Raw genomic sequence first — 13,668 nt, 5'->3', positions numbered from 1 at the left:
TGAGGTGGTTTGTTGTGTGGTGGGTGTGGCAACATGCTGTAATCAGCGTGAGCTCCTTACCTCTCTCTCTCTTAGAATGTCACTTATAATCTCTTCAGCAGTGTTTATGAATTGAAATTTGATTTGCTTATTCATTTTTGTGTCCACTTCTTACATTTTTTTTTTTAACTTGGTAAGAAATTATGAGTCAAAATGTCTAATTAGAGTTAAATTAATGGGCCAACTCTCTACCATGTCATTGCTGATCAGGGCTTTGAATCTGCTGGAGAAACCAGGGGCATTCAGGACATGACGTGCTACACAGTGACCTTCTACACTCCCCAGCATTAAATGGATGTCGTGAGATTGGAGCTGAGGTCCAGAAGGGGCAGGGAGACGTGGGTATGAAGCCTGGGCCAAAAAGCAAGGGGAGGAAGAAGAGGAGCCAACAGCCTTAGGGTGGCGAAAATATATTACAATGGAAAAAGGACCAATGGGAAAGGGACCAATGGGAAAGGGACCAATGGGAAAGGGACCAATGGGAAAGGGACCAATGGGTTTTCATTAATTTCTTTGTAAGACATTTTCTACAATATAGTAAAATAGAAATTGCTACATTGTTAAAGCTGAAGTTATATGGTTTTATACAGGTAGATTCTATTTCCATAAATATATCTTTTAAATATTTCACATATTACTTTCAATATTAAAACACACAACTTGTTACAGAGAATAATCATCATGACATTTTTTTAGTCACTTTTTGAGTCGAATGATATGCAGCCGGGGAAAAAATGAAGAGACCACAGCAACGTTTTTTTTGTTTCAAATCATTCTTCAATGTATGTGTATGTGTCTGTGAATGATACTTTTTTATTGCAAACTGCAGCCTGGTTCTTCTCTATTCCTCATTAATGAAGGGCTTCCTCCTTGCTTCAGACCTGCTTCTAGGAGCCTGATACAAACTGTTCTAAACTTAAAACATTCAGTGGTACCTGGAAGTTTATGAATCAGTTACAAAATTCTAAATTCCGTTGTTGATACCTTAACTCCTGCAGGACACTGTCACATGTACTGTAATTGACTGGTATCTGGAAGTTTGACATACTGTTAAAAAGCTTAGAATCCTTGAACTCTGTTCTAGAGAATGGAGCCCTTGGGATGTTTCCTGCCAAAATGAACCGTTGCTTTGCAGTGGGCTTCCATCACACAAACCTCAATCCCAGCTGCCATGAGGTCATTTATATGTGATAGGTGATGTAATAGGTGCCCTTATCTGCTGTCTCTAGGGTTTCATTCCTTTATCACGTGTTGCGCATAATCAATGCAGTGCTGCCCCCTCGTGGCCATCATGTGCCAGTTCTCCACTTATGTTTTTAAATTCCGTTTTCACTTTTATGTAATAAAACAATGTCTTCTGCTGCGATATCAAGGCCAATTAAAAGCAACATAATGTGGATGTTTTGTAACTCTGAGCATCAAAACAGTGGCGGTGTGCAGCTCATTAGGTTAGGATGCTGAGCCTGTGATCAGAAGGTTGCTGGCTCAGATCCCATGGTTGGCAGAGGGATTTCACCATTGGGTCCATCAGCAAGACCGTTTACCCCTGATTGCCCCAGGTGCAGGCTGACCCTGCTTTCTCAAATGTATGCCGCTTTGGATAAAACCGTGTGGTAAATAAATAAAACGTAAATAAACTGCTATTTGGGCAGTGTGGAGAAGCAACTGAGAGTTTTTTATACTGAAGCTAATAAATGAATCACCTGGAGTATGTCTTCTTATTGTCAATCATTATACAGTTACCTGTTCTATTTGTACAGCTTCCAGGTTCATTACATGAATACCATCCTTTTTTTCTTAAGACGTTTCTTACTATCAAAGCATTATTGATATACAAAGTCGGTATAAGTGCAGAGAAAAATGTGCCCATGTTAAAATCAGGGGCCCCATAAAGGAGCAGAAAGTTCAAATGATTCCGAGGGCCCTTCAGTGACAGGGGCCCTAAAAAAAATGGGAAATATTTGGAATTGTCTGGGTTGAGGGCCCAATGTGTTGGGACTCAAAATCTCTAGTGACACCCCTGGCTGGAATGCAATAAAAATGAGTTCTGAACAAAATTTAGAAAATTCATTCCAAGTTCATTTAAAAAAAGCTGCTGTTAATGATTAACTCTAAAGTAAGTTAACAGTAGCTTATTTTATTTGCTCCTCTAACTTGACAAGTAGAGTATTGTGCTAACAGTGCTCAAGGTTGTGGGTTCAAATCCCAGCGAGCCCACATAAATTATGACCCTTCCTTGTACAGTAATTTGCTTTGGACAAAGGAATTGCAAAAGAGCAAAATAAATGTCAGTTATTTCATCATTTTCATCACCTCAGATCAGGGACACTTTAATTCATGGGCTTACCAGGGGCCTTAAAAACCTTTGTTTAATAAATTTTTTACCCCCCCTCCCATTCAACACCTCTTATCATTGCAAGTCAGTGGCCCACTCCACCCTGGTCATACATTATCACAGAAAACAGCAGGAGGGAAGCGACAGCTCAGGTATCTCAAGGGCCTCTGACCATGTGAATGTGTCTCTGGATACACTTAAAATTCAGCTTGTTTCACTTATTATATTCATACAATGTTTTGCCCAGCAAAGTACCACCTGGGGGGAGCCAACAGGAGACACCTGTATATACAATATACACTCAACATGAATATTCCATCCATCCACAATCGAGTGCATATGAAGGACAGGGGGCCTGCAGCCTATTGCAGGAGTAGAGTGCACAGGACAGGGGCATGTCCTGAATGGGATGCCAGTCCATCACATGGTACATAGACACAGATACTATGGGCAACTTAGAGACATCAGTTCAGCCAACTGCAGCATGCCTTTGGCTGTAAGGAAAAAGTACCAGTTTGTACCTTTGAGGGTACAATTACTTGTCACTGATTCTGTACCCTCAAGGGTCTGCCAATTGTACCCCAGCGGTAGGTATATGTACCTTTTGGAGGTCATTTTACTCTAATTTAAGGCACAGAAATGGACTCTAAGGAACATTTTTGTTTCATTGGGGTGCATTAATGTTGTTTGTACCAAATCTGTCTCACCCTTTTTTCTATTGAACTGCAGGAGGAAACTCGTACTTATGGACAGATATGACTTGTAAAAACAAATACACACCTTACCATATGTGGTTACTTTTATTATAAGGAAATTCTGTATAATTATTATTATTCCTGTATTAATATTTTTACTTAAAGACAGACTTAGGGAGTGGATCTCATTTATAACCTGGGGACTGCTTGTAACCCAAGCAAAACCAGGCAGGACAGCAAGTGCATGTGAACGACACACACAGACTGAGCCTGGGATTCGAACCCCTAACCCTCAAGGGACATGGCAACATGCCGCTTACTGGGTTATATTATACAATAGCACCCGCAGAACAAAACGGAGCCCTGCACCTTTTCCATGGATTACAGAGTTTAAAGAGAAGCACTACACACATGTACTGGGCATATTTATGTCGAGAGTATCAGAAAATCCTTAAACAGCAGTCTGAAATCATACATTGTTTTAAAAATTAAACATTAAACATATAATATGCTCCTCCCTAAATAGCCAAGCTTATCTGCTGTACAGACATGCATTTACTTCCTGTGTTGTAAGCTCTTAAACACTGGTGTCGCATTCCAGTGTTTTACTACTGAATCAAGATGTTTATTGTTAAATTGTGATCTTTTGTCTAGATAAAACTAAGTTCTCGGGACTCAAAGTCGACAACATTAGAAATGTTACACTAAACAGTGTATTGTGTGTGGGAAGATTTTCTCACTTTTAGAAACTGAAATATGACTCCAGTGAGGATTCTACTGATATACTTCATAATACATATAGGCCTATATATATCTCAAAAACTAAATAATGTATACAGGTCATTTTGCGACTATCTATTCTGATTGGCGGCTGAAACAAATTATGAAATACATTTTGTAAAGACATTCCTGGGGGGGGAAATGCCCCGGAGTTTACATATAAACATGTTAAGGTAAATAAACATTTTGTTGGTCTTTATTAAATTATCATCTTTATATTTGCACTGTAGCCCAGTTTTCGCAAAATCTGCTTAAGTTAGACACCTAGGCACTTTTTAACCTATAGTTTATGTATATCTTGCAGGCATAGCCCTACCTGTCAAGTCGATTACAACCGCGCTGGAAATTAAAATAATGTATCTGTGTCATGCTTCGTGTAAACATACGTTTAAGTACTGGAAAGTGGACCTAATTAGGAAAGGCAACGATCAGTCACCGCGTCGCTCGGCAGTCAGCGCATGCTGCCTACCCTGTACTATTTCACCAAGTTTATGGGCTTGGTTTAAAATAATGTACCTGCGGGCCAGGTTAGGGGAGTGGCGTGTGTAAATGTAGGGCAGGATGTTGAGGGTGTCAGGCGTGCAAGAGCGTGTCCCAATCGTCGTTTAAACTCAACTCGACGGTGCCACATATTTACCTTTTCCCATTTATCGACATCATCATTTAAACGGGAAAGATGAATTCAAGTAAGGCCGGGGTGGCTTCGAGGATCCTGGGCAAAGGTCCTGAATACCTTCGCAAACAAATCGACCGAGAAGTAGAAAGCAAAGGGCGCCCGAGTGCCGCGGAAAGGCTGGCTGCCAGCAAACAGCAGTACGTAAAGAGTCCGCAGCTGATCGCCTCGGAGGAGCCGGCGCCGCTGCTCAAGTTCAGTTCGGCCTCTGCGAGCAGCAGCGACTCCTCAAACAGCAGCTCAAGTCCGAGCGCAGATGACAAGTTGCGGATTCCCGCACGGCAGATCGGCGAAGGTGCGAGAAAGGAAGCCGCCGCCATCGTACGGCCGGGCAGCTCCAAGAGGCAGCGACCGGATTCTCTCCTGGTGCACCGGCAGAGGTGCGAGAACGTAAAAGGGTCGCGAACTGAGAACGCCAAGGGGACCTTCGTGCGACGGCTGTTTCCTGGCTCACAAAAGGACAAGATAAGCATGTGTCCCGGGCCAGCTGTGAAGGAATCCGACCCAGGAAAAGTGAGCAAAACTGTGCAGAATGAGAAGCTTGAGATCAAGGCTAGACTGCGGGTCCCCGACGACCATGCACATGTTACACCCCAGGGGGCTAAGCCCAGGAATACTGTCCTCCGATCGCATTCGGACATAAGCTCCAGGTATTCGAGAAACTTCTCCGAGTTTGAGACATTCTTCAAGTACTGCGGACTGAACGGCGACGTTATCGAGACCCTGGGGAAGGAAAACTTCTCTGTGCCTTCGGATGAGCAGAGCGATCACACCAGGAGCGGCAGCGAGTCTCCAACGGACGACGGCTTTTCGTGCAAAAGCGACGAGAGCGACGGACTCTTAGAGGAGGAACTCGCTGAAAAAAGTCGCCAAAATACGTCCATAGTCGAGCGCAATGCCCGAATCATTAAATGGTTGTACAGCTGCAGAAATGCCAATGAATCGGGAAAAGTATTACGAGACCTTGAGTAAATTTTCTTTAATGTATTTTACTTAGAGTTAAAAACCACAGTAGGCCTAATATTTGCGCTTATGGGTACTGTTTTTATCTCATCACCATATGGCAGGCGAATTGTAAAAACAAATCCATTCATCTGGGTTTACGCTGAAACACCTCCGTAGCGGATCATCCCGACACTTGTCCCGGAGTAAAGTGTCCATAAGCGGCCTAAATCACTGTAATTTTCGTTTTACCGGCCACTCCACTGTGAAATTAGGTATCAGAAGGTGTTCAGCGTCATAATTTAAAAAAAAAAAAAAACAGTCCCCCAAGCTAACAGTTTGTAGGCCTAAAAAATCAGCATAAACTTTGTAATTGGCCTGATGCCGTACTGATTGGCCTTGTGATAAGTTTTGGTATTTACTTTTGTATTTCCGGAGTATAGATTATTAATTCCGTTTTTAAAAAAAATATGTATGTAATGCAGTCTAGCGTGATATTGAAACTCTACAGAATTTTCTGTTGCGCACGCTCTTTTAACTAAATTACAAGACAGTCTACACTCAAAATTAAGGTTTTAAGAAATTGTCTTTAGAATTATATATCTAATTAAATAATCCAATTAAAAGATATAGCATTTAAATTATCATTGCACTCCATCATGTTACTACAATATCAAACATGAATAATACATTTGCCTTCGTAGGAAATGTTTCATTCATTTCAATTGTAAACGTCTGTGGTAAACGTCAGCAAGATGAATACAAACGGGTTAACATGAAACATGCCCCATGCCAGGTTTGTTATTGACATCACTTGGTGAATAAAGTGTGATTCACTACCTGCGTTTGAAAAACAAAACAAAAAAAACTATAATCTATTTATCATACGTGAAATTACGCCGTATTAAATTCAAAAATACATTCCTATGGCTGGTTTGTAGATCCGGATTTTTTTATCCACGCAGCCGAGTTTTGTTCCGTCCTGCCCGGCTCAGGCCTATTTTGGCACGGAAGTGCATGAGATGTTGAAACACGAACGAAGTTTAAGTTACTCTGCTTGAATAGTAATTAGGCATGTATGTCGTCATATGCAACCCATGGAAGTAGCGCGTGTCTGAAGATAGCAGAAATCCCACCTCTCCCGGAATCTCCAGGAGTCCCTCGCCATTCACTTCAGACACCAGCCAGTAATGTGAAATGTTGCGGAAATCTGTCCGCATAGAATCTAAAACGATCTAAAGTCACTTCGCAGTTCAGCAAAGGAACAGACGAGAAAGTGGATATAAAGAACAACGTGTGTGATAGGAATCACCTTACAACTTAACGTTTGTAAGACGAGGAAGCTGGTAGTGGACATCAGAGGATCACGGTCTCGGGATACCAGAGGAGTTTCTAGCTATTGAGAACATCAGGGGCTAAGTCAAGTTTACCTGGGGCTTGACTTTTTTTGAGGGAAGATTGGCACCAGGGCTGAAATACTCGGGGCTATAGCCCTGAGTGATCGGACCTAACAATGCCGGATACGTACATGTATAAATACATGGGTGTCCACCTTGTAAGCAAACTAGACTGCTCTATGAACTGCACCGCCCTCTATAATTAGGGTCAGAGCTGGCAGTACTTCTACGGTGGCTCGGCTCCTTTAGAGTGTGAAATACGATGCTTCGGGTTTTCTGTGTCAGCCAGTAGCGCCTTGTGTGCTGTTGTGTGCCGTGGCAGCAATGTGAGGATGGAGGATGCCAACAGACTAAAGCTGATCGGGAACGCTGGGCCGGTGCTATGGTAGGAAAGGGAAACTATCGACACTGCTGCGGAGAGGAGGACGCTGTCCGTCTCCTGTCGATCATGGACTATGCCGCTCTCGTGATTGGGCATAAGAGCATTTTCAGCCGCAGACAGATCGATACAAAATGCACCACTGAACGTCTGAGGAAATCATTCCTTCCGATGGTCATCAGATTGTACAATCGGTAAATTAATCAGGACATGTGAAATAATATGTACAATAATGCATATTTTTCCAGTAACTATCTTTCTAGTGCAATATTTACCGTACTTATTTGTTTTTTTATAATCTCTATATGTCATTTTTCTTAATTGTTATACAGAGATTGTTGTTTGTGGTACTGTGCACTTTTTTTGTCTGTGTAATGTGCAGTCTCGAATAATTTCCTTTGGATTAATACAAGTTTTCTGATTTTTTTGTATACCTTATATATAGCATTCAGTTTTACGCGGAAGTCTATACTTAGATAAAGATTTAAATAAGAAATACCGGAGGTTCCCTGGTTTATTAGACTGCTGGGAGGAATTATTGACCATAAATTTTAACAGATAATATCGGATTTCAACAGGGTGGTTTTATGCCGAGTTTTGCATGCCTGCCGAGACCTGCCGAAAAAGAGGGATGCAAATCTCGGCAGTTCTAAAATAGGTCTTGCCTAATAATTCGCCCCTCCTGTATTATATTATTGTTTTTCATAAAGCTTAGAATCAAATTGTGGCACCAGTACATATTTGGGGCGCTTTTGGCTTACCTATCATCATCGCTGCAAAGAAATACGTATCCCATTAATGTTTCTTTTAAGAGACGTTCAGCTAGGTTACATTATGTAACCATTGTTTGCCCGAAACAAAGAGGATGTATTACCTTACAGCTATAATTAGCAGTTTATCCGACAAAAAAAAAACAAAACGTTGCGAGGTACCTGCAGTTCTCGGCAGGCATGCAAAACTCTGCACAACAACTGTTAATCCAACAAGCGACATATAGGTGGTGGACGGAGGAATATGCGGAGTTCGATATTTGCGCACATTGACAGATTCTTGTACACATTTACAAATAATTTTGCTACAATAACAGCCCCATAACAAATCGCATATGCAAGAACATGTGCAATGCTGGTCTTGCTAATTAATTGCAATTTCGACTCAGGCGACTAGGGGGCAGTGCCCACCCCTCCCCTAAACTCCGCCCATGTTGAGGGCGCACCGAATGATAGGCAATTTCACTTTGCCTCAGACAGGGGACGCAAGCGGTGATTCTGGCCTAGAGTACGGCATGGGCTACAACCAATACTGGATTTCAAACATGTTGGCAATAACAAAAACAAGGGAAATAGCCTAATATTTTAGATTTCCTGTGGTAATTGCTAATGTAATCTGGCAGCGTGCGGCCGCTCCAAACCCGAACGTTACATGTCTGTGAGCCCTTCAGCGTGGCCTTTAACCCCCAGCTCCGCAGATGGCTGCCCTTTGCTGCCAAGCTGAATCTCACTTACATGTTTGTCACGGAGAGCGAGATGGGGTGGGTGGAAAGAGAATTTCCTCCCAGGGGTCAATGAAGTATCATTATTAGATAATCAGTATTATATTTCAATGTTTCCTAAGTTCAGAAGATTTTATTATTATTATTTTGCATATCCATGCAGTTAGAGGCACATGTCATTGTCTCCATTTGGGATAAGAATCTTTAATGTATCTTTATATATGGTTGTGTGATGCTTAGCATTGTAGCCTCATCCCAGCAGTTCTAGGGCTCTGACTCCCACCCCCGACACTCTGTCTTCCTGTCTTTATGCAGCCCCCACCCCCCAGCGGTGATGGAATATGGATGAATATGGGTTTGGTTGCTCTAAGTTTCTATAAATATGCATCACACTGATTCATTCCTATCAGGCTACAGTTTATCCATTACTCTCAGACCAGAAGACTTGCCCATGATAGCAGGGTGTTGTGAGGAATGCATTATTTCAGAAGCGGAAAAGGGGGCGAGGGCGGGTGCTGGAATGTGGTAATGGGAAGGGAAGAACAGGTTCACCAGAGATAGGGCAGCTTGCCATCCTGATTGGCCAGGAAGCAGGAGCAGTTAAGGAGGATCAGCAGGTCCTTCAGGCACCATTTTGATTACCACCAAGCTGACGAGCTACACAAGGATGCCAGGGATGCTGAGGACAGCTGCAGGTGTCCCCTGGTCAGCTCGAGACGGCTGGCTTCATCCTCCCGCCCGGTCAAGGGCCCTCTGATGCCTATCGGAAGGAGCAGCATGGTGTGAGAAAGGAACGGCCTACTTCCAACATCCTAGCAATGAGTCTAACTTTTTTCCCCATGATAGCAATCTGGCAGCAGCCATTGCCTGCGTGTTGTGAGACAGAAAATGAATAGGAATGGGGGTGATGTGTCACATTCTGTCACAAAGCCAAAGGCTTTCACTCGCATTAGTCAAAGAAGACCTAAAACGACACCCACCCCATTTATTGTGCTGTTATTTAGTAATATATCTAAAGCTCTTCCTTGTGCATTGGTACTTACTCATGGAACACCAAACAAAACACCAAATAAAACAAATGAACGATTATTAAAACGAAAGCAGGTTTCCTCTGTTTTGGGAATTACATGGAATCCCACAAATCTGAAAACATCTAAGGTTTAAAAGATGCCATTTCCATAGTGCCAGAACTACTGTGAAGTAAAAGTAAAACATAATTATAATGAGCAGGTATCAGTCTATCAAACCAAAGTGTCCTGCTGAATTCTGCTGTGATTACCACTCATCCCTGGTACTGTCCTTTATACGGTATGCATTCAGCAGATAAATAAGTGCTCCCATTCTTCTGAGTGTGCATTTCTGGGATGTTAAGCACGGAGACGCCATACAGTCTAGCCCAGTGCTTCCCAATCCGGTCCTCAGGAACCCACAGACAGTGCATGTTTTTGCTCCCTCTGAGCTCCCAGTTAATGTGGACTGTCTGCTAGGGAGCAAAAATGTGGACCGTCTGTGGGTCCCTGGGGGCCAGTAACACTGGTCTAGCCTGCTCCCCTGGATGCATAGGACACCATTCTGTGGTCCATCTGGAACGCCATCTCTCCCAACAGGCTCTCCAGGATTTTAGAAGTCAGGTCTATGAGTTAAGTGGAAAATAACAGGGTAAAGTTACACTGAGATTTTGCCCCTGGTAACAGTGGCAAGTAAGATAATACCCCACTGTACAGTGCTGACTGAATCCAGCCAAAAATGAATATCATTTGGTGTTACATTTTTATATCGTCAGTGCCATGCTACATAAAACTTTTTAGAATTATTTCCAAGTGCAATAAATATGTTTACAGCAGATTGCAATATTGCTCATAATATATGAATGACTTAATATTACTTGGACTAATAATAAATCCATTTGTCTTTTCAATTAATGAATATCATCTTAAGAAAATTATGTGTTTAGAGTTTCAATAACTCTATCGTCTTGATGTAAAACCATGTACCACGATGTTACAGCTGTTTAAGTTTGAACTGCTGCCAGGCAGGGCCGCCCATAAGGGGGGTGGGGGGGGGGACAGGACACTAGTAATTAATTAATGATCCATCTCCCGACACACGCACCCCTAGTATCGACACTACCAGCCCCTCCCCCATCTCCACATCGGAGGCATCGTAATCGATATTGGCTATACAAACCTCGGTAGCCCTATCTGATCAAATCTGATCAGATAGGATTTGATCTGTGTTAGCCCTTAATATGACTTAATAGGAGTAATATTATTTGCTGCCCCCTGCTGGTGGTAGATAAAGTGAACAAATCGCAGACTACGGTACGGTGGGAAAGTGGGAGTAAATCACAGCCTGGCCAACGTATCAGCAGATGAGGAGAAAAAAGAAAAAATATTCTCTTAATACCTGAATGCTATCCATTTCCTCCCTGCTTTTGTAAAGGGTAAATAGTCTTGTTCATAGTTCGAGATTTTCTTCCACCATCCCAGGCATCGATCAGCCCCGTTTGCGACTAGCCTGGCGAAGCTGGTTTTGTATTGGAGATTCGCTGGATATTACCTCCCCTATATCTTAGAAACGACATCGCCTAAAATCACTAAAGCTGACATTTTCTGTTTCAGGAGAATATACAGATTGTAGTACAACATGGTACATTGGATGTTCATTTTTGTTGTTGTTGTTACAGGGTTGCCAACTCAATTTGTCTAGAGATTTTCAATTCGAGACAAGTCTGCACACATGAACTCGCATTTATATGTATGTGACAATTTTATTACCTTGTAAATAGGGCTTGCAAACTACCCCAACGCTATGGATGTAGCTAATATTAGGTTTATAATGGAATAATATACATTTGTCGTAAGATTTCTTGCGTGAGTGTGAGAGTCTGAAAGTGTGTCAGGCCAGATGCGTGAAAGTTGGCAACCCTGTTGTAGTTTTCCGCGAAACAATAAGCCAGGGTCAGGAACGCCGCCTTTTGCTAGGGACCGTCTACAAAGTGCGTTCAGTACGAACGAGCCAAGCAAGCTTGGATGCTGGAGAATTTCTGCTATGATTTTCTCCCGTTAACACTTTTAAGAAGAACAAACTATTTGAGTTGCCTTTAAAAGTATAATTAAACAAATTCTAAAAGTGATACAATATTTACACATATAAAATATACGAATTTGTGACACTGTTCTTAGATTGTAGTAGCTGTCGATTCTGATGAATGACTCACTAAAAGTGGTATTTTACAGCAGACATCTATGACAAGTATACTGTAATTCAATGTATTTTGTGACCAATTATTAAAAATCAACTAAATCGATAGCTGTCAGCTGTTGTAGTTGCCACATATGATGACTGACTAACTACAAATGGAATTTCATCCCATGGACCCAGTTCTCACTAAATTAAGATGTGAATTAGGCTGTGACTGTTGTGTAAGACACTGAGCATCACCGACTGCAGGCATGTTTCCCAGGGGCTGGTGCAAAGTGCGAGAGCCCAACCAGGCATCCAGGGGTGCGTCTCTCAAAAGCACAGTTGTTAACTTATATAGTTAGAACCATTGCTAATGGGAAACGCACCCCAGATCAGCGCCCAGCAGAAATGGGGGCTGGTGCTCCACAGCAGGGGACAGGGATCCCCCTCCATAAATATCATGTGATCGTGATTTATCTGAAAGGGCCATTAAATTACAGCTTTGGAAAAAAAAATTAAGAGACCACTCTATATTTTTGAAAAATCTGCATTTTTAAATCCTGGTTTAATCATGGTTCTGCTGGCAGAAGGCTGCACTGCGCAGCAGGTTACTTCCAGGCTCAAACTTTCTAAGACACAAGTGCACAAGAATAAGGTGAAGCAGGAGACACTGGGAATGACCAGATACCAACCAGTTAAAGAGAAGGAGCAATATTATAATGTCAGAGATAATATCAAGTGACCTTCAAAAAGAATTGGAAACATTAACACTGCTAGGAGAGTCCTAGAAGTAGGACTGAAGTCCCATAAAGCACGGAAGAAGTCCTTCATTAAAAAGAAACAGAGAAGAGCCAGGCTGCAGTTTGCAAAGACACACACCCATAAATTGAGAAATGAGTGAAACAAATAATTGTGCTGTGGTCTCTTAATTTTTACAGACCTGTATTATTACACACTGATATGACTGACACAAGCCACATTTTCAAGCATTAATTTAAAATATATTTTTTTTAACTTAATATGTGCACATAGTTTTCATCTGGCCCTGAACGTCTAAACTGGTTTTAGTTAAATCTGATGCCACATCCGGAAAGCTGGAGGTGGATGTTGTAAGAGTTTTACTGTGTCCTTGTCAATGTTTACAAAGTGATGAAATCACATGGATATAATGTAACACGGCAACAATGTAACAGTGCGAAAAAATTGTGGTATGATAACCATGTATTCCACTATCAGGGGGTCGATATATATTTTGCCGCCAATACCCTTCCCACCCCATCCCACACCCTCCACGTGGACAAATTTCCACCTCCTTGAAATCAATGCCAAGTCAAGGTGGGGTATCTGAGACTGCATCTTTATTGCAAGGGCAGTGTAATTGAAAAGGCTCACTCCTTGTTTGTGCCTGGATTATTCTTCTCTTCTTATTAGAAGTAAAAAAATACAGTGCCCTACTTACTGTACGATTGACATCCGTGCGTGAAAAATACGTGTAATGTACTGTACATCTATATTCGCATTTTTCAATCATTACCAGAGGGGGTCGCTGTTTGTGTGTCCTGCAATATTACGCGAACCACATGCGAAGACAGCTGCTTTATTTATTGTTGTGTCATCAATCCATTGCCAACCGGGGGCGGGCTGAAGCCAGGTGAGGGCACGAGTCTGGGGCACACCATGGACAGGACAAAACACACTCACTTACACACTAGAGTAATTTAGAGACAACAATTCCACACGCACAGCAAAG

The 13,668-nt window shown here is 42.1% G+C and overlaps 1 protein-coding gene across 2 annotated transcripts; it reads left to right on the top strand.

Moving 5' to 3' along the window:
* Nucleotides 1–4,396: 4,396 nt before the first annotated feature.
* Nucleotides 4,397–9,641, top strand: fam110c (family with sequence similarity 110 member C). Of its 2 annotated transcripts, XR_011984206.1 has the most exons (2): nucleotides 4,397–7,434; nucleotides 9,048–9,641. XR_011984206.1 is itself a non-coding variant. In XM_023806889.2 (1 exon), exon 1 carries the CDS (start codon nucleotides 4,526–4,528, stop codon nucleotides 5,492–5,494), a length of 969 nt encoding a protein of 322 aa, XP_023662657.2. In that variant the 5' UTR covers nucleotides 4,397–4,525; the 3' UTR covers nucleotides 5,495–7,652. The 2 variants fall into 2 exon arrangements, 1 of the variants encoding a protein (XP_023662657.2); XM_023806889.2 differs by lacking the exon at nucleotides 9,048–9,641 and having other exon boundaries at nucleotides 4,397–7,652.
* Nucleotides 9,642–13,668: the final 4,027 nt, after the last annotated feature.

Source organism: Paramormyrops kingsleyae, chromosome 19, assembly GCF_048594095.1.
Source record: "Paramormyrops kingsleyae isolate MSU_618 chromosome 19, PKINGS_0.4, whole genome shotgun sequence".
NCBI classification, from domain to species: Eukaryota; Metazoa; Chordata; class Actinopteri; order Osteoglossiformes; family Mormyridae; genus Paramormyrops; species Paramormyrops kingsleyae.
This window is presented reverse-complemented; position numbering and strand designations above follow the sequence as displayed.

Bases quoted from the DNA above. Each gene is read 5' to 3' on its own strand.
- fam110c (XM_023806889.2), top strand. From the start codon at position 4,526: ATGAATTCAAGTAAGGCCGGGGTGGCTTCGAGGATCCTGGGCAAAGGT.